This window comes from Xenopus laevis, chromosome 6L (genome assembly GCF_017654675.1).
Source record: "Xenopus laevis strain J_2021 chromosome 6L, Xenopus_laevis_v10.1, whole genome shotgun sequence".
NCBI lineage: Eukaryota > Metazoa > Chordata > Amphibia > Anura > Pipidae > Xenopus > Xenopus laevis.
In genome coordinates, this window is record NC_054381.1 from 154,390,246 (window position 1) to 154,411,340 (window position 21,095).

The following is a 21,095-nucleotide window of genomic DNA, read 5'->3' on the forward strand; positions in this document are numbered from 1 at the left end:
GGGCAGTGTCATTCTGTGGCTACTAAAGCAAATAAAGTTCTTGCATAAAAAAGGGCATTAACTCAAGGGATGAAAACATAATTATGTCTCTTTATAGGTCCCTGGTGAGGCCTCATCTGGAGTATGGGGGCAGTTTTGGGCTCCAGTCCTTAAGAGGGATATAAATGAGCTGGAGAGAGTGCAGAGACTAAGTGCAACTAAACTGGTTAGAGGGAGGAAAGAGTTAAATTATGAGGGTAGACTGACATGGTTGGGGTTGTTTTCTCTGGAAAAAAAGGCGCTTGTGAGGGGACATGATTACACTTTACAAGTACATTAGAGGACATTATAGACAAATAGCAGGGGACCTTTTTACCCATAAAGTGGATCACCGTACCAGAGGCCTCCCCTTCAGACTAGAAGAAAAGAACTTTCATTTGAAGCAACGTAGGGGGTTCTTCACAGTCAGGACAGTGAGGTTGGGGAATGCACTGCCGGGTGATGTTGTGATGCTGATTCAGTTAATGACTATAAGAGGGACTTGGATGATTTTTTGGACAGACATAATATCAAAGGCTATTGTGATACTAAACTCTATAGTTAGTATAGATATGGGTATATAGAATTTAATTAAAAGTATGGAGGGGTGTGTGTATGGATGCTGGGTTTTCATTTGGAGGGGTTGGACTTGATTTAACTATGTAACTATGTAAGTACAAGGTACAGGTATGGGACCTGACACCCAGAATGCTCGGGACATGGGGTTTTCTGGATAACAGATTTTTCCGTAATTTGGAAAAAGAGAAAAGGGATTTTTTTTTAAAATTTGGATTATTTGGTTAAAATGAAGTCGATGAGAGACGGCCTTCCCACAATCTGGATATCAGGTTCCTACACCTGTGGTAACACTTACATGGTGTTGTTGATATCTGTATACCAACGCCGGTCAAATCCAGGTTTTTTTTCTTGTGTCTTTCTGCTTTCCTTTTGCTTCCCTTGTAGTTTGCTCCTTGCCTCTTCCCTCTCAGCGGCCCTTTTGCGTAGGTAAGCCTCTTGTTGTTCTTTCATTCTCCCCTGCACTTGAGGATAATCCTGCAGGGCCTGAATCCTTTCGGAGCGCTCGATCTCCTTGCCATCTAACCACTTCAAGAGAAACAACAATTATATTAAGATTATTTTCTACGCTAGAGGTAATAGGCATTGTAAGTGTGCCAAAGTTCTCCAGCACAAAACCTACATAATTGATGGTGCTTGCAAATACTGCACAAGCTTTACATCATGCTGGCAATTAATTCTCACAAGCAATCCTGCCAAAGCAAGAAATAAACATAATGAAGTATTTATACAGGAGGCAGAGATAAACTGTGTTCCATATTGCTAGATCTTTAAATACAGAATAATCAACACTGCACCACAGGCTGGCAGTCTTATCTGACTATTGGACAGGTATGGGACCTGTTATCCAGAATGCTTGGGACCTGGGGTTTTCCGGATAAAGGATCTTTCTGCAATTTGGATCTTCATACCTTAAGGGTAGAGACACATGATGCGATTTGGGGGAGATTAGTCACCCGGCGACAAATCGCCTCTTCTTCATGCGACTAATCTCCCCGCAATGCCTTCCCGCCGGCTTCAATCTAAATTGCCGGTGGGATGACAGTCGGAGCGCTTTGTTTTCCGAAGTTGCCCGAAGTTTCCTCACGAGACAACTTCTGGTGACTTCAGAAAACGAATGACTCCGACTGCCATCCCGCCGGCGATTTAGATTCTAGCCGACGGGAAGTCAGTTCGGGGAGATTAGTTGCCCGAAGAAGAGACGATTTTTCGCCGGGCAACTAATCTCACCAAATCTCCACGTGTGTCTCTGCCCTAAGTCTGCTAAAAAATCATGTAAGCATTAAATAAACCCAATAGGCTGGTTTTGCTTCCAATAAGGATTAATTATATCTTAGTTGGGATCAAGTACAAGCTACTGTTTTATTATGAAAAATAGGAAATCATTTTTAAAAATGTGGATTATTTGGATAAAATTGAGTCTATGGGAGACAGCCCTTCCATAACTCAGATCTGTCTCCTACTAACAATAGTGGGGAATATTAAAGGAAAACTATACCCCCCAAACAATGTAGGTCTCTATAAAAAGTTATTGCATAAAACAGTTCATATGTAAAATCCTGCTTCATGTAAATAAACCATTTTCATAATAATATACTTTTCTAGTAGTATGTGCCATTGGGTAATCATAAATAGAAAATTGCCATTTTAAAAAATAAGGGCCGCCCCCTGGGATCGTAGGATTCACTGTACTCACAAACTTACCAATGAAGTATACATGTTAGGTCACATGAGCCAATTAACAGACAGAGTTGTGTCTTTTGCTTCCACACTTCTTCCTGTTACAGTTAGAGCTGCAGTATTTCTGGTCAGGTGATCTCTGAGGCAGCACACAGACCATCATGAAATGTTGGCTCAAGGCAAGAAATGTAAAAGGGCAATATTTACTTAAATATATATTCCAGTTTGGTGAGATTCTTTAATATACCACTTAATATGATATGAACTATCTGTTGCTTAAGTGTTCATTTTGGGGGTATAGTTTTCCTTTAAATCATTCCTTTTCCCAACAGCCTTCATATCAGCCCCTGGATCAACTAAATACAGATATGGGACCTGTTATACAGAATGTTCAGGGCCTGGGGTTTTCCAAAATAAGCGGTCATTCCGCAATTTGGGATCTTAAGCCTGATAAAAAATCATTTAAACATTTAGGGGGTTATTTATTCAAGTCCAAATGCTAAAAACTAAAAAAAAAAATCAAGTGTTTTTTAAAACAAAATTTTCAGTGAGAAAGAAAAAATCGAATTTTCAAGACTTATTATACCCTGCGTCTGCAAAAAGTGAAAATCCGCCATCCGCCGAGGTTATCTATAAGTCAATGGGAAAGGTCCCTATCCTTTTTGGAAGTTTTTGTGGTCTGCACTCTAATCAGCCCAAAAATACGACTATTTTGGGCTTTTCGGACAAAAATCCAAAATATCTGAGCTTTTTTTGGGAAAAAGAAAGAGAAAATGATATGATTTGGGAACGATTCCGGTTTTGCTTGATTTTATCGAGTTTTCCCCCTGATCCGATAAAATCGTGCTTTTTTAATAATAAATAAGGTCAAATCAAGCATTCTAGTTTGGTTGGACTTTTTTATTTAAAAAATCAGAAAAGGATTTTAATAAATAACCCCGTAAATTTACCCAATAGGCTGGTTTTGCCTCTAATAAGGATTAATTATATTTTAGTTGGGATTAGTGATGAGCAAATATGTTCCGTTTCTCTACACTGAAAAACTTGCGAAACTCCAGATAAAATTTTTTGAAACAAATGAGCGTCAAAATAATTCTACCGCACAATGATTTTTATGCGCGCGAAAATTTTTACATGCATAACTTTTTTGTAAAGATGCAATGGACGTCAAAATAATTTGGACACGTGACAATTTTTACGCGCAAAACTTTTTTTGTGGCAGCAAATTTTTCAGTGAAATATTTTTGCAGCAGTTTGACGATAGAATTCGCAGGTGGCAAAGTGAGAAAATTCACAGCGAGTCCATGCCTGCCGAATAAATTCACCCATCACTAGTAGAAATCAAGTACAAGCTATTGTTTTATTATTACAGAGAAAAACGAAAAATATTTTTAAATATTTGGATTATTTGGAAAAAATAGAGTCTATGGGAGACAGGCTTTCTGTAACTCGGAGCATTCTGGATCATGGCTTTCCAGATAACTGATCCCATACATGTATGTATGTACATGTATGTATGTATATGTATGTATATATATATATATATACATATATATATAGAGATATATATATATATAGAGATATATATATAGAGATATATATATAGAGATATATATATATAGAGATATAAATATATCTATCTATCTATATATATATATATATATATATATATATATAAGCCCAATATGAAAGCACTCACAGCAAATTTCATCAGTGTATATAAAGAGCGGTGAATAAATCTTTATATACACTGATGAAATTTGCTGTGAGTGCTTTCATATTGGGCTTATGTGAGATACGGTCAGCACCCAGCTGTGATATTTTATATGGTGAGTGCCGTTACATGTGGAATTATATATATATATATATATATATATATATATATATATATATATATATATATAGATAGATAGATAGATTTTTTTTTTTTTTTCTTTCCTTTTTTAATACTTACATGTTGCTGTTAGTCTGGATCTTGGCAAGTATTAAAAAGCAATGCAAAGGGTAATGGGAGTGATGTGCTTTGTTGAAATATATTTATATATTATATAATATAAGGTCTTGTGGCAAAAAATCAACAAAGTATTTATTAGTGGAATTATATGAAAAATGATGCGATAAACATCGGAGCTCACCCAGTATCGCTGTGTCTTCCTGGTCGCGGCCCGTGTGAGACGCCGGCTACTTCCCGCCGGCATTCAATGTAGAGCAGTAGTTAGTCTCATCAAATTCGGCGCTGTCCCAGGACACGAAAAGCAGACTACAGCTTCGGTGCAAAAGGTAGGCTTTATTTCAACACACACATGGTCAGGGTGTACAGCGGTGGGTGTGCAGGGCTGTTAGACTTACGCGTTTCTTGCCGGATCTCCCGGCACTTCCTCAGAGTCTGAGGAAGTGCCGGGAGATCCGGCAAGAAACGCGTAAGTCTAACAGCCCTGCACACCCACCGCTGTACACCCTGACCATGTGTGTGTTGAAATAAAGCCTACCTTTTGCACCGAAGCTGTAGTCTGCTTTTCGTGTCCTGGGACAGCGCCGAATTTGATGAGACTAACTACTGCTCTATATTTATTAGTGGAGCATAATAAATATTAAATAATGTGCATCTATACATTTAACTTGTATTACGCATTGGAGCATACAAAGCATCTCCTCGTACATAAGCGTAATGTCATCAACAGAAGCCGTGTGTGAGCTTCCCGGATACCCTGTACTAATGTACAAATCAGTCACTATCAGTGATTAGAGGCATCGCATGCCTGTTCTTTGTGATAATACTGGGCCATTGTGTGCTCTTTTTATTGTGTTGCATTGTTTCTTGCCTCAATGAAGTGACTATTGTCCTTACTGATTGCAAATGAATAATAGAACCTGCAACTGGAGGTGACCGTAGCAGCTGCACCACTGCATCTACATCAAGGTGACCCCCACTATCATATTGACTGAAGGGTCAGTAACAACTCTGAGTCAGATCAACCTATATCTGTGTGTTATTTATCATTTACAATGAATGCTAGTAATGAGCGAATTTATTCGCCAGCCATGGATTTGCAATTTGCAATTTTTTCACGAAACTGCAGCGAGAATTTGGGGAAAAAAGTCACCATAATAAAAAACGCCCATTGACTTTAATGTATTTTGAGAAAAAAGTTGCCATAATAAAAAAACACCCATTGACTTTAATGTATTTGGAGAAAAAAGTCGCCATGATAAAAAAACACCTATTGACTTTAATGTATTTGGAGAAAAAAGTCGCCATAAGAAAAACACCCATTGACTGTAATGCATTAGGACAAAAAATTTGCCATAAGAAAAAAAGCCCATTGAATTTAATGCATTTGGAGAAAAAAGTCGCCATAATAAAAAATGCCCATTGACTTTAATGTATTTGGGAAAAAAAGGCGCCATAAGAAAAACGCCCATTGGGGGAAATTTACTAAAGGGTGAAGTGGTTAACGCTGGCAAAAATTCACGTAATTTCGCCATGGAGATAGACTCTGGCTCAACTTCGCACTCTAACGCCAGGCGAATTTTTGCTCTGGTGAAAGAGCGTAACTACACAAATTCACTAAGATGCGGATTTTACTGACCGTTACCTCTATCAGCAAACTTGCCTTCGCTACCTCAGACCAGGTGAAGTGCAACAGAGTAGATAGGACTTCCTCAAAAAAAGTTGAAATTTTTTTCCAAAAAACGCTGGCGTCCTTTCCTTTTTACAGGGTGATAGGCTGAAAAAGATCTAAATTGTTTTTGGGGTATCCTCCTTCCCCCCTACATTTGATAACATATGGCACCTAAACTATACAGTGGGCTCATGTGTAGGGCAATATAACAACTTTTATATAATTTTATTAAGGTTCCCTAGGCTTGTGTAGTGTAATGTATTTGCTGTAACATATACGTCCATTGTTTAACTGCCCGCCGTATGCAAATTAGTCAATGCTAGCGTAACTTCAAACTGCTGAGCCTACTTTAATGCATCTGGAGAAAAAAGTCGCCATAAGAAAAGACGCCCATTGACTTTAATGCATTTGGAGCGAGAAAAATTGTCACACGCATAATAATTTGTTGTGTGTAAAAACACCCGTTGACTTCAATGCGTTTCTCGAAATATTGTCATTTGGCTCATCACTACGGATTACCAGACATTCCATTTGCTAATTTATCTACTTCTGCATTGTAGAGCTTTTAGACTCAATGATACAACCTTACATAACAGACAATTGCATGAATAGTACCAATAGTAAGGTGGCCATAGACGTAACAATTACAATCTTTCTTGGAAAAGATGTTTCCAGGAATGATTGTTCATTTCAATACACACGTGTAGAGCTGAATTGTCAGATATACAGATAGAAACAATAGAATTCTACCTGTATCTGACCATTCAGCACTAACAATGGCCGATGTTCCTTCAACGATGTTCCTTCAAAGGCGCCCGATCGAAATTTTCTGTCCAGCCCGATCAACGAGCCGACCAACATCCAAGTCTTCTGCCGATATCGAGCGACTCTTTTCCCACAATACACGCACAGAATATCATACGAAAAATTGTTTCCTTACGATATTATCGTCTATGGTGGTCTATGGCCACCTTAAAGGACCAGTAACGTCAAAAAATTTAATTGTTTTAAAGTAATAAAAATATAATGCAGTGTTGCACTGCATTATAAAACTGCTGTGTTTGCTTCAGAAACATTACTATTGTTTATATAAATAAGCTGCTGTGTAGCCATGGGCAGGACCGCAATCAGAAATCGCAGGGCCCCATACGACAAAATTTCCTGGGCCCCCTGGGCTGCGCCCACCGCAAACCCCACCTACAGGTCTGCCCTCCCCAACCCAAAGGTCCGCCCCTCACCACACAGTAAAAAAACAAAAAAAATTTTGGTGGCTAGGGTTCCCATGTTTATAAAAAGATATTGGTGGTCAGGGCCCCCCATAAAAAAAATTTGTGGCCAGGGCCCCCCCTCCCCCCACATTATAATAAAATTGGCGGCCAGGGCCCCTTACACGTCCATGCCTTCCCGAAGTCAGCAGCTCTCACAAAGATGGGGGGCCCGGCCAGGGGGGCGGTAGGGGGGGCCCCCTTACCCTCGGGCCCCCTACAACTCTCCCCCCTGTCCCCCCTGATGGCTGCCCTGGCCATGGGGGCAGCTGTTCAAAGGAGAAAAGGCTCAAGTTACACAGCAGATAACAGATAAGCTCTGTAGAACATAATGGTGTTATCTGTTATCCATTACTTATCCTGTGCCATTTAACCGTTTTTCAATTTCTGCCATGGCTACACAGCAGCTTATTTATATAAACTATAGTAGTGTTTCTGAAGCAAATAAATCAGTTTTACCAGTGCAGGGCAACACTACATGATATTTTCATTACTTTAAAACACTTTTAGTTTTTGGTGTTACTGTTCCTTTAATTGATCTGGAGGAAGTCCCCGGCTTTCCCACTGCTGGTTCTATCAAACAACTTTCCAGAATCCAAAATGATTTGAAAATTCACCTCGACCTTTGATAAATCTGCCCCTTATTATCAGTGTACAGACTGGAATAGACAATGAGCAGCATAAAAAGATTTCCCCTGTATGTTTATCCCCATTGCACTCTCCTGTTTTATATATAGCTATGGGATACGTTATCCGGAAAACCTGTTATCCTGAAAGTTCGAATTACGGAATGAACATTTTCCATAGACTCCATTATAATCAAATAATCCAAATTTTAAAAAATGATTTCCCTTTTCTATGGAATAATGAAATAATAAAACAGTAGCTTGTACTTGATCCCAACTAAGATATAATTAATCCTTATTGGAAGCAAAACCAGCCTATTGGGTTTATTTAATGTTTACATGATTTTCTAATAGACTTGAAGATCCAAATTACGGAAAGAACTGTTATCCAGAAAACCCCAGGTAGTGAGCATTCTGGATAACAGATCCATACCGGTAATAATAAAATAGAACCTTGTATTTGATACCAACTAAGACATTTTAATACTTATTGGAATAAAAACTAGCCTATTGGGTTTATTTATTGTTTACATGATATTCTAATAGACTTGAAGATCCAAATTAAGGAAAGATCTGTTATCTGGAAAACCCCAGGTACTGAGCATTCTGGATAACAGGTCCCATACATGAACTTGTGTCCTGCACACACAAATCTTTTACACTGATTACACCAAGCTTTAATGCTTCTTAAAAAATAATTTTTTTCCCTATTTTGATCCGTAATTGTGATGAATAATACCTTTAATTGCGGCAGAGTTGCAACGACGTACTGCCGGTATCCTTCGTATTCTGCACACGGGTTTCCTACCAGATAGAGTTCCCGCAGGTGAAGGTTCTCCTGAAGACTATTAATACTGGACAGTTCCCCAACAAAATTGACTGTCAGATCCAATTTCTGCAATGATTCACAACCTGAGAGACAAAACGTTGCAATCTGCTGAGACAGAGCAATTCCGCAACAACGTGCAGCTAAAATAAATGCGATGGGTATTTCTCTATGGTGCCTATAGTATCCCTTGGCAAATGCAATAGGATTCATACTGTGCAGCTGCTCTATAGTAAACTGCTTGTGCCAGAAACTAGTAAATAGATTGTAAGCTCTCATGGTCTCTTTGGCACAACAGATGAATAGATGAATGCTGGGAAGGGGTGAGTGCAGACCTGATATTAGAAAGGTAATTCAGGAGTGTATAGGTTACAGCAAAGATTATTAGAGATAGAGTCTAAGATGCCCTTTTACATGTGATTCAAGGTTATGATAAACTTAAAGGAAAACTATACCCCTCAAACAATGTAGGTCTCTATAAAAAGATATTGCCTAAAACAGTTGATATGTAAAACCCTGCTTCATGTAAATAAATCATTTTCATAATAATATGCATTTCTAGTAGTATAAAATTGCCATTTTAAAAAAAAATATGGCCCACCTCCTGGGATTGTACAATTGACTGTGCACACAAACATACCAGCAAACCATACTTGCTAGGTCACATGAGCCAATTAACAGACAGAGTTCTGTCTTTTTCTTCCCACACTTCTTCCTGTTACAGTTAGAGCTGCAGTATTTCTGGTCAGGTGATCTCTGAGGCAGCACACAGACCATCACTAAATGGTGGTTCAAGGCAAGCGATGTAAAAAGGACAATATTTACTTAAATATATATTCCAGTTTGGTAAGATTCTTTAATATGACACTTAATTTCACATAAATCTGTTGCGTAAGTATTTATTTTGGGGGTATAGTTTTCCTTTAAATTGGTTGTTCACCTTTGAGTTAATGTAAAGAGTGATGTCCTGAGACAATTTTCAATTGGTTTTAGAGTTATTTAGCTTTTTATTCAGCAGCTCTCCAGTTTGCAATTTTAGCAATATGGTTGCTAGGGTCCAAATTACCCTAGCAACCATGCATTGATTTGAATAAGAGACTGGAATATGAATAGGAGAGGCCTGAATAGAAAGATGAGAAATAAAAAGTAACAATAACAGTAAACTCTAGCCTTACAGTGCCTTTAAATTAACTTTTAATTAATACTAGTATGATATAGAGAGTGATATTCTGAGACCATTTGCAATTTGTTTTCATTTTTTATTATTTTTGGCTTTTGACTTGTTTAACTTTTTATTCAGCAGCTTTTTAGTTTGCAATAAAAAGTAGCAATAATAATAAATGTGTAGCCTTACAGAGCATTTGTTTTTAGATGGGGTTAATGCAGCTCCTTGCATTCACTTCCAGAACCCATGAAGCAACTTGCCCCCCCAACTGTGCACATGACCCCTTGAGTGAGAGATGTTTCTGGATGACTGACCTTCCAAGTTCTCAATCTTCTCTATGTTGTTCAGAGCCAAGTTGAGGTACTCTAGCTTCTTCAGTTTGCTCACATTCTCTGCAAGGAACGGAATATAAAATATGTGTCACAAAACTGTCAGGCGGCAAATCATGTTCTATTTTATACTCGTTTGGAAGTGCAGCCCAGGGCTACCCCAGGGAGGGTATAAAATGTATAAATCAGCTGGTTTAATTGCAGTGTCTGCTACAATAAAAGTCTAGTGCTGACCTTCTCAATGGCTACAATCTTATTTCTCACTTCTGTATGCTGCTTATGGAACACCAGCTCTTAAAGGGGACCTGCTACCCAGACATAAAAATCTGTATACTAAAAGTCCTTTTTAAATTAAACATGAAATCCAAATTCTTTTTTTTATTATAACATCCATACCTGTTATAAACTTGTTTAAAAGTCTCAGCTGTCAATCATATATTGCCTGCCCCGCCTCTATGCCTTAGGCATAGAGGCGGGGCTGGAAATTACTTTCGCTTTCCATTCTGCACTTCCTAGATATCATTGCATTCCCCACATTCTCTCTCCCTCCTCGCCATCTAATTGTATAGCCAGTGCATGGGCATCAGGTGCCCCTTTCTGGTGCACAACCAAGATTCTGAGATGATGAAAAGCTTGCCTTAATAACAATGTTAACAAAATGGCTGCTGCCTACTTGCTGTGATTGTGAATTCCAAGACAAAAAAACCCAAGATTTCAGTAATTGTTAAAGTGCAAGTGAAGTTTAATTTGCTTGACTAACATCATAAAATAGGATTTGGAATTATTTCTTAAGGTGACGGATCCCCTTTAATTGAGTACATATGGGCCCACTCCTGCATTACCTCTCACCATAATTCTCAAGCCTCTGAGTAACAACAGCACTTGTGGTGATAGTGCCAGAAGTGAGAAGCTATACCCATCATAATCTGGGAACAAACTGGGGTGATATATTCAAGCCTGTATTAGCCTAGCAGCCACAACTGTAACTCTCCTTCTTCCATGTGTTTTTTCCATTCTGTATGTCTGGAGCAGCCCACTCTGGTGACCAGCTGGGAACTTGAGATCATTTAGGTGACATCTCTCAGGGGACAGGGAAGACAATCCACTGATATTACAGACATATATCTTCAAATATTAACAAAGGGCTGGGAACAGAAAGCTCTGTGGCTGCTGGTGACTGACGCTTCTGTGCCATTAGCCATTAAAGGAACAGTTCAGTGTAAAAACCGGGTAAATAGATAGGCTGTGCAAAATAAAAAATGTATCTAATATATAGTTAGTTAGCCAAAAATGTAATGTATAAAGGCTGGAGTGACTGGATGTCTAACATAATAGCCAGAACACTACTTCCTGCTTTTCAGCTCTCTAACTCTGAGTTAGTCAGTGATTTTAAGGGGGGCCACATGGGACATAACTGTTGAGTGAGTTTGCAATTGAACCTCAGCATTCAGCTCAGATTCAAAAGCAACAGATATGACCCATGTGGCCCCCTCAAGTCACTGATTGGCTACTGCCTGGTAACCAATCTGGAGAGAGCTGAAAAGCAGAAAGTTGGGCTCTGGCTATTACATACATTAGACATCCGCTAACTCCATCCTTTATAGACTAACTATATTAAAAACATATTTTATTTTGCACAGTCTATTTACCTAGTTTTTATTTTTACACTGAACTGTTCCTTTAAAGGGGTATATATTTTTTTCTTATAAAAGTTAATATATAGAAAAATACAGGTTCAACACAAGTGACTTCTGAGACACCCATGAAACAGTTTGGTCTGATTCTTCTGTAGTTACGCCACTGCCCATACATCTGAGTGTGATAAAAGTTGTTTTGCTGCCTCTACAGGTTCATTTCATATAAGGGGATATATACCATTTTTTTTTTACACAGCTAAAATCAGGAATATGTTACAGGAGCGCCCTCTGCTGTTCTATCCAGATGAGGGTGACAAAACATCAGAGCATGATTCACTGGAGATGCCAATATTTTAGGTACCCCACCAATGAATCCAGGGCTGGTGTAGGATCCCCACACTGCCATTTTACTTACCTTTCCCAGCCATCCCTCTTCAGACTCGTGTGTGTGTGTGTGATCACATCAGGGGGGTACAGGGGGTACTATAGCAGGGCCTGACAAAGCCAACCGGGCACCCTAGGCAACAGGGGAGGGTTGGAGGGGGAGAAGGGAGGGACAGGGGAGGGACAGAAGGGGGACAGAGGAGGGACAGGGAAGGGACGGAGGGGGAAGAGGGGAGGGACAGGAGAGGAGGGGCAGGGTAGGGGTGGAGGGGGAGAGAGGAGGGACGGAGGGGGTAGAGGGGAGGGACAGAAGGGGAAAGAGGAGGGACAGGGGAGGGATGGAGAAGGGACAGAAGGGGAAAGAGGAGGGACAGGAGAGGGATGGAGGAGGGACAGAAGGGGAAAGAGTAAGGATGGAGGAGGGACAGGGGAGGGACAGAAGGGGGAGAGAGGAGGGACAGGGGAGAGACGGAAGGGGGAGAGGGGAGGGACAGGGGAGGGAAGGAGGGACAGGGAGAGACGGAAGGGGGAGAGGGGAGGCATGGAGGGGGGATGGTGTGCACGGGAGTGGGTGTGGCATTGGTGGATCATTCGTTTGCTTCTGACTAGTGATGGGCGAATGTATCCCTTTTTGCTTCACCGAAAAATTTGTGAATTTCCTGCGAAATTCGTGAAACGGCGAAAAATTCTGACACCAGCGACAATTCGAAAGCACATTAAAGTCACTGGGTGTCTATTAAGTGTCGCTGGCATTGGAATATTCGCCAGCGTAAATAAAAAAAAAATCTAATTTTTGCCTGCCAAATTTCCCCATCACTACACTACTGACATAATTTGGGGAGTGGTCTGGGCAGTTCAAGCACGTGAGGTGCATTTTTTTTCCATTGGGGCCCCCCTTAGGGAGCCCAGATGGCCAGTCAGATAATGATTGGGCCCCCCCTGGTTGGAAGGTCCCATTTACTTGTACTAAGTAGATTACTGTGTGTAGTATGTTGGATTATGCACTAGGGAAGCCTGGCAAAGGTAAGTATAATAATGACACAGCACTGCACTATTATATTACATCTGGAACAGTAGATGGGGTAGTAAAGCCATTAGATTCACACTGGAGGTAATTAAAGTGATACTGACATGAAAAAAAACTACTTTTCAAAATATAATGTACATCAAAAATTACCTATAGCTCATGTTGATCATTTTCCAACAATAGGTCTGGTTTTGTAAGTAATTGTTACTTGAAGTTGCTAAACCCGACTGTCCCTTTTCAACCTGTGAGACAGAATTTCTAACGGACTTCTGCAGCATAAATATGGCAGCCCCCCTTATAGAGGGACTTGGGGCATCAGATAGGTAATGTAAAAGCATCAGGAAGTACTTTTATGGCAAAATTATAAAACTCATGCAAAGATAATACTGTCATAAAGTTAATTTAACGCTTTAAAATATAGACATCCCCAGGGAAACACACTTTCCTTGTCCTTTAAATCAGTGATGTAAGAAACACCTCCTGGCTGTTCCCTGCTTAACTCTGTTGTCACTTAGGGGGTTATTTATCACGGTCCGAATTTATCTCAGTATTTCTAAGTTAGAAATCCGAGCATCTCCGATTCGTAGTTTTTGTTTTCCTCCGAAAACTACAAATCAGTTAATAGTGCTGCTCCAGTAGAATTCTGCAATGAAATCCATTTCTCAAAAGAGCAAACAGATTTTTTTTAATATAATTCAGAAATCTGACATGGGGCTAGACATTGTCAGTTTCCCAGCTGCCCCCGGTCATATGACTTGTGCTCTGATAAACTTCAGTCACTTTTTACTGCTGTACTGCAAGTTGGAATGATATCACCCCTCCCCCCCCAGCAGCCTAACAACAGAACAATGGGAAGGTAACCAGATAACAGCTCCCTAACACAAGATAAAAGCTGCCTGGTAGATCTAAGAACAACACTCAATAGTAAAGTCCAGGTCCCACTGAGACACATTCAGTTACATTGAGTAGGAGAAACAACAGCCTGCCAGAAAGCAGTTCCATCCTAAAGTGCTGGCTCTTTCTGAAATCACATGACCAGGCAAAATGACCTGAGATGCACCTACACACTAATATTACAACTAAATACACTTGCTGGTTCAGGAATGAAATTTTATATTGTACAGTGAATTATTTGCAGTGTGAACAGTGTCATTTAGAAATAAGAACTACACCATAAAAATCATGACAGAATCCCATAAAGGTATGAAGATCTAAATTACGGAAAGATTTGTTATCTGGAAAACCCCAGGCCCCATGCCTGTATAATATAAACGAATATATGTATATAAACGTATATATGTATATAAACCAATACATGTATATAAACCAATAAGTCTATAAGTGAATTAAGAAAATCTGACTTCTCACCTATTTTTCCAATAAGGTTGTTCTGCAGATAGAGAATCTTTAACTCCCGGCACCACTTGTCTATATGTTCTATTCTCTCCAGGTCCTGCTGATGGAGGGAGATCTCCTCCAGGCTGAAGATCTCGCAGTTGTTGTGCTCGGCACGCCGCCGGATCAGATCTTCACTAACTGCCAGATGCAATTTTATTTAACATTATCTCTGCTGTCCCCCCAGCGCCAGTCCCACAATCTGCAAAATTTCCCTTCCCACGTAAGAGGCAGCCATAGCAGCTGGGAGATAATTACTCATATTATCAGCAGGGGGCGCCACTAATTGGTTGTGTTCTAACACTTCCCCAGCATTTCCCCTTATACTGGATTTGTCTATGGAGTGATAGAAACAGAGAAACTATAATCAATTAAAAATGTTTGTTTGTGAATGGCATTCTGATGAGGATAAAAGCAGTTTTACACTGCTACTATCATAATGTGTCAAAAGAGTGCCCCCTGCTGTTGCATCAGATAGAAATACAAACACATAGGGGTGGTTCACCTTCAAGTTAACTTTTATGGGGTTATTTATCAAAGTTCGAATTTATCTCAATATTTTCTGCTACAAACTCCAATGAGATCCGCTCGGGTTTTTTACCCTTATTTATTATTACATTTTCCCGAGAATTTGCTTTGCTGGAAAAAATCAGATTTTCACTATTTATTTGGATTTATCATCCGATTTTTATGATTTTTTTTGATTTTTCACACGAAAACTCAGAAAAGTTGGGGGTATTGCATGAAACCCAGTGCACATCAAAAAATCATTGGGACTTCTCCCATTGACTTATATGCAACTTCAACAGGTCTGAGATGCCGGATTTCCTGATTCTGACTTTTCCATCCTCAGGGTTTAATAAATTCCAAAAAAAAAATTGATTCAATTTAATAAAGAAAATCATGATTTTTGCAGTAAGAGTTTAGTAAATAACCCCTTTAGTCTGTTATAGCAGCAGTCCCCAACTTTTTTTGCCCCAGGGACCAGTGTAAAGCCTGAATTTTTTGCAAGGACCGTGGGGGTCAATTACTTGCCCTGTCAAATTCGGTGCATCTGCGTCAAACGCAGACTCGGCGGCCCAGTTCAGGTATGTCCGCGGCCCAGGGGTTGGGGACTCCTGTGTTATAGAATGGCCCCAATTGTAAGCAAATTTTCAATTGGTCTTCATTATTTATGTTTTAATTATTTGCTATTATCTTTACAGTTTTCAAATGGGGGTCATTGATCCCATTTTAAAACAAATGCTCTGTAAGGCTACAAATGTTCTATTATTGCTCTTTTTTTATTCCTCATCTTTCTATTCAGGCCTCCCCTATTCATATTCCAGTCTCTTATTCAAATCAGTGCATGGTTGCTAGGGGAATCTGGACCATAGCAACCAGACGGCTGAAATTGCAAACTGAAGAGCTGCTGAATAAAAAGCTAAATAACAAAAACCACAAATAATAAAAAATGAAAACCAATTGCAAATTGTCTCAGAATATCCCTCTCTACATCATACTAAAAGTTAACTCAAAGGTGAACAACTCATTTAAAGGACCAGTAACATAAAAAATTTTTTTCTAAAATCCATTAGTATACATCGAAAAAAAAACACCAAGACAAATTAAACTTTTAAATGGCAAATCCTTTTTTAAGAAATAACTTAACCGAAACTCCGCTTGTGTTCCTCTTCAGAAAGCCATCGTGCGATCCATCGTGCGGCTTTCGATTTCTCCTCCCTGGTTATCTCCTATAAGGAAGGCAGGGGGAAGAAATCGAGAGCTGCACGATGGATCGTGATCACCTTTTCTGAAGAGGAGTTTCGGTAAGTTATTTCTTAATAAAGACTTTGGGATTTTAAAGTTGAATTTGTCTTTGTGTTTGTTTTTTGATGTATATTTTTTTTAAACATTTTTTGATGTTACTGGTCCTTTAAAGGGGTAGTTTACCTTTAAATGTAATTTTAATATGACGGAGGCAGCGATATTGTGAGATATTTTGCAATTGGTCTTCATTTTTGTTTATTTCTGTGTTATTATTATTAATATTCGCGGGTTTGTTCCGCTGTTCTCAGGTTTGGAATGTCAGAAGCGGTCTGGTTGCTAGGGCTCAATTTACCCTAGTAACCAGGAGCTGGTGGGCATGGGGGACTGGAATATGTATAGGAGGGAGTCTGAATAGGAATAAAAAGTAGCAATAACCTTGCATCCTCACAAAGCAATCTAGTTTTTGGCTGCCAGGGTCAGCGACCCCTGTTAAAAATCTGGCAGGAGGAAGGCAAATCATTTAAAAACTATAAGAAATAAATAAGTTCCCCTTTGCTGTGTACAGTACCTCTATTCCCTGCACTGCGAACTTGCCTCTACCTATTGTTTCACTACAACTCCCACAGGTCACCCTGCAGCCCAGCTCTGTGAGTCGCAGCTCGGCCTCATGCTGGAGGTGTTACAGTCTCGGGAAGCATCGGAACTTTGCTCTTACCCCGCACCATGCTGTTCGGATGCCTCCGCCGCGCTGCTCTCGGAACTAGGACGCTGAGCTGGTAACCAGGGCAACGCAATTGTTGCTTTACGGAACGCAAGTGGGGACAATCCTCCTCCTGTGTAAACAGACCCTGTCCGGTGCAGCGTATTGGACGTATGGCTATAGTGGGCCATTAGAGGGAGCCAGAGAGTAGGAAGCAGCAAGAAGCAGCGTAACAGGGGTGTTTCATTTTCTTTATTAGCTTACATACCGCTCAGCTGTCCTGCTGTTAAGAAAAGGGAAAATGCATTTTGTTTATGATGTTTTTTTCTTTGGTTAAACTACTTTTTGACTGCGTCGTTTCTCCTACGATTAAAGGGCAGCTGTCTCCTCCCAAACTGCCCCCCCCCACCAGAGGTGCAGAATAATAAAGCCCGCAATCTCTCCAGCTGGGGGAAACAACAGAGTTTTTTATTTATTTATTTATTCATTTCTGTATTTATGGAGCTGTTGTAGGGGACAATTAGGGGTGACAGGTTCGCCTTTAAGTTTACTTAGTATTTTATAGAATGGCTAATTCTAAGAAACGTTTCAGTTGGTCTTCATTTTTTATTTTTTCTAAATTTGCCTTTTTATTCTGACTCTTTCTAGCTTTTAAATGGGGGTCACTGAACCCATGTAAACAACAAATGCTCTGTAAGGGCAGAGACATGCGGCAATTCGTGGAGATTAGTCGCCCGTCGACAAATCTCCTCCTCTTCTTCGGGGCAACTGATCTCCCTGTACTGCCTCCCTGACTTTCCGCCAGAGGCGGGCCACGCTGGCCAGGCGCCCTAGGCAAGCCGGGCAGTAGCTGCGCCTGCGCAAATCTGCGCATGCGCGAAATGGAGTTTTCGCGCATCCGCAGAAGCGAAAAAGACGCGATAACAACCAGACAGGCGGGAACCGGACTTGGGGTAGGCGACAGAGGAGGTACGTGCCTGGCGCCCCCCCTCAGCTTTGCGCCCTAGGCATGTGCCTACTCTGCCTACCCCTAGTTCCGGCCCTGCTTCCCGCCGGCTGGAATGAAAATCACCGGCGGGATGGCATTCGGAGCGCTTCGTTTTACGAAGTTGCCAGCACTTCTGGCAACTTCACTTTCGATTTTCATTCTAGCCGGCAGGAAGGCAGTCGCCCCGAAGAAGAGGACATTTGTTGCCGGGTGACTAATCTCCCTGAATTGCCGTGTGTGTCTCTGCCCTAAGGCCACAAATGTATTGTTATTGCTCCTTTTTATTCCTCATCTTTCTATTCAGGCCTCTCCTATTCATATTTCAGTCTCTTATTCATATCAATGCATGGTTGCTAGGGGAATTTGGACCCCAGGCCTGAATTTATGATGAGGCCACAAAGGCTTAGGCCTAGGGCGGCAGGTTTTTAGGGGAGGCATGCTGCTTGCTTGTGCGGGGAAAGTGCGACCTAGGGGCACCCAAGCCTGTAATGTGGGCCTGCTGAACCCTAGCAACCAGAATCCTGGCATTGCCAACTGGAGAGCTGCTGTATAAAAAGCTAAATAAGTCAAAAACCAAAAACAATAAAAAATGAAAACCAGTTGCAAATTGTCTCAGAATTTCCCTCTCTACATTATACTTAAAGTTCATTTAAAGGTAAACAACCCCCTTACAGGTATAAACACCTTTGCTGGTGGAACAGGGAGGGGGGACTATGGAGGGTAAGGTTTTTCATTAGTTTGGGAGTTTGCTTCTCCTTTAAAGGTAAACCACCCCCTTGAGGAACCTGGTGCATCTATAACAAATTGCCCCTCTATCTATTGTACATTTCAATGACAAACCTTTTCTGATCAGTTATTTTGCAAATCCACATTACAAACTCTCCTGTGTTGTTTTAGCAACAGACACACAGACAGCTCCCTGCATTGCCCAATTCAATCAGTCTATAAGTAAAATATATATTTCCCAGGCCTCATGAATGACACGCAGCTTTCCGCTGGGTTGCGTGTTCCGATCGGCATCATCTCAATTCTCAAACATGATGTCATGGGCTGTGTGTGTGACAGGCGTGTGTTTCTCCACATAGTTACAGAATGAGGTATGTACATCTGCTATATTGCTAGCAATCTGTGTCCTGATTGGTTGTTTATTCGCTGCACCCCCCAAATAAGGGCTCAGAGCAATATCATGGTGAAAATGATGTAATGGGATTTATGTATAACAGGCATGGAAAGTCTATGGAACTGTCAATCAATAGAGGTGGTGCTTTTCAAGAGGAAAGGGGCCATGGAAGGGGTGTATGGGAGCTTTGTAAAAGTGCAGGGCAGTTACAACATAGATATATTCGATAGTGAATATGTGCCAAAATCCACTGCTACCCCAATAGTTGTGTCACTAGAGGGCGCCACTATAGAGCTACCTGGGAATGAATTTTACACAATTTTTGTTGATATACTCCAGTAACAGCAAAAGCCAGGGTTGCCAGGTTTGTGGGTTTCCAGCCAAATTGGGCTACTAATTTAAAGCCCAGGCGGGTTTTAAAAGTACAAACTAGCCAAGGTACAGATTTGGGCTACTTTTTGAGCCTTTGGCTGGTTTGTAATTTGGAAACCCGCCAAAGTTTTTTCTTGCCCTATTGTGCCGAGCCTGCGTCTCCCAATGCATGTTGGGTAATGTAGTTTTTGTTTAACAATTTGCCAACTGCCAAGATTAATGTAAGACTACAATACCCTAAATATTCGGAAGGGGTTTTTTACAGTGAGAGCTGTGAAGATGTGGAATTGTCTCCCTGAATCAGTGGTACAGGCTGATACATTAGATAGGTATAAGAAGGGGTTGGATGGTGTTTAGCAAGTGAGGGAATACAGGGATATGGGAGATAGCTCATAGTACAAGTTGATCCAGGGACTGGTCCCATTGCCATTTTGGAGTCAGGAAGGAATTTTTCCCCCTCTGAGGCAAATTGGAGAGGCTTCAGATGGGTTTTTTTGCCTTCCTCTGGATCAACTGGCAGATAGGTAGTTAATAAAAAAAAAAAAAAAAGGTTGAACTCGATGGACACGTGTCTTTTTTCAACCTTACTTACTATGTTACTATGTTACCCAGCATGCAATGGGAATGACTTGTGTAGAAGATGGGAGTACCAGATTTTGGCCTCTGTACCCCCGTCTCCTGTCCCTCTTTCTGATGACTTTCCTCAAATTCAGACAATTCTGGGGCAAAAAATCAGCTGGTCACCAAAATGTCTAGAGGTTGAGCTGTTTTGCCAATATTTATTGAAATTGTATATGAATTATGAACTTATAGGGCCCCTATACTTCCTGGGCCCTCTGTAGTTATATCCCTGGTGATGGGTCAAATCTGCCTCATTTCTGCTTCATGGGAACATTTGTTAAACAGTATTTTTCAAATAAAGTCATAAATTTCTTTCACTCCACATATTGTTTTTTTTTTTGGGCTATTTTTGAAGTGCCTCTTGGCTAGTTTTAGGCTGGTTTTATAGACTTTAGACGACTGTTTTTCAAAATTAGACCTGACAACCCTGGCAAAAGCACAAAAAGGTATTTCAATGGCATCCAGCGACAGGCCCACCCTACACACAGCAAAGAATGATTGGAATTCCCACGTGTTTATCTCCGATATAGACTGGCTGGGAAAAGCACAAGCAGCTGTACATAGTCGCAACTGTGACAATAGTTTTAGTTACACAGCAGGAAAAACCTAAAATTAGCCGTAAATACAAATTCTGAATTTCAAAGCGGGAAGTCCACCCAAAAACTGACAAGTGAAGAAGAAGAAGTAAATTCAAATCACAGCAAGCTCCCAATATACGTTTATTACACATTTTCAGTGGTTTCAAATACATTTGTGAATATAATTGCTACTGAAGTCAATGTCAAGTTTATCCCTTTCTGTTCTTTAGTCTTATAGGGGTTGTTCACCTTTAAATTAACTTTGAGTATGGTGTGGTGTGTCAAATTCTGAAACGATTTGCAATTATTTGTGGTTTTTGAGTTATTTTGCTTATTATTTAGCAGCTCTTCCAGTTTGCATTTTCAGCACTCTGGTTGTTAGAGCCCAAATTACCCTAGCAACCATGCATTGAATA

General features: G+C 40.4%; 1 protein-coding gene across 2 annotated transcripts in view; it reads right to left on the reverse strand.

Moving 5' to 3' along the window:
• dnaaf11.L (dynein axonemal assembly factor 11 L homeolog) overlaps positions 1-17,177 on the reverse strand; it is a 53,263-nt gene extending 36,086 nt beyond the window's left edge. The window contains exons 1-5 of one of the 2 annotated variants that reach the window (XM_018268266.2): positions 17,016-17,177; positions 14,525-14,692; positions 10,094-10,171; positions 8,528-8,700; positions 893-1,122 (exon numbers count right to left, since the gene is read on the reverse strand). In XM_018268266.2, coding sequence (XP_018123755.1) covers positions 893-1,122; positions 8,528-8,700; positions 10,094-10,171; positions 14,525-14,692; positions 17,016-17,025 — 659 coding nt within the window. In that variant the 5' untranslated portion in view covers positions 17,026-17,177. The remainder of the gene's footprint in view (positions 1-892; positions 1,123-8,527; positions 8,701-10,093; positions 10,172-14,524; positions 14,693-17,015) is intronic. The other variant, XM_041566648.1, reaches the window with a different exon arrangement.
• Between the last annotated feature and the right edge of the window lie 3,918 nt (positions 17,178-21,095).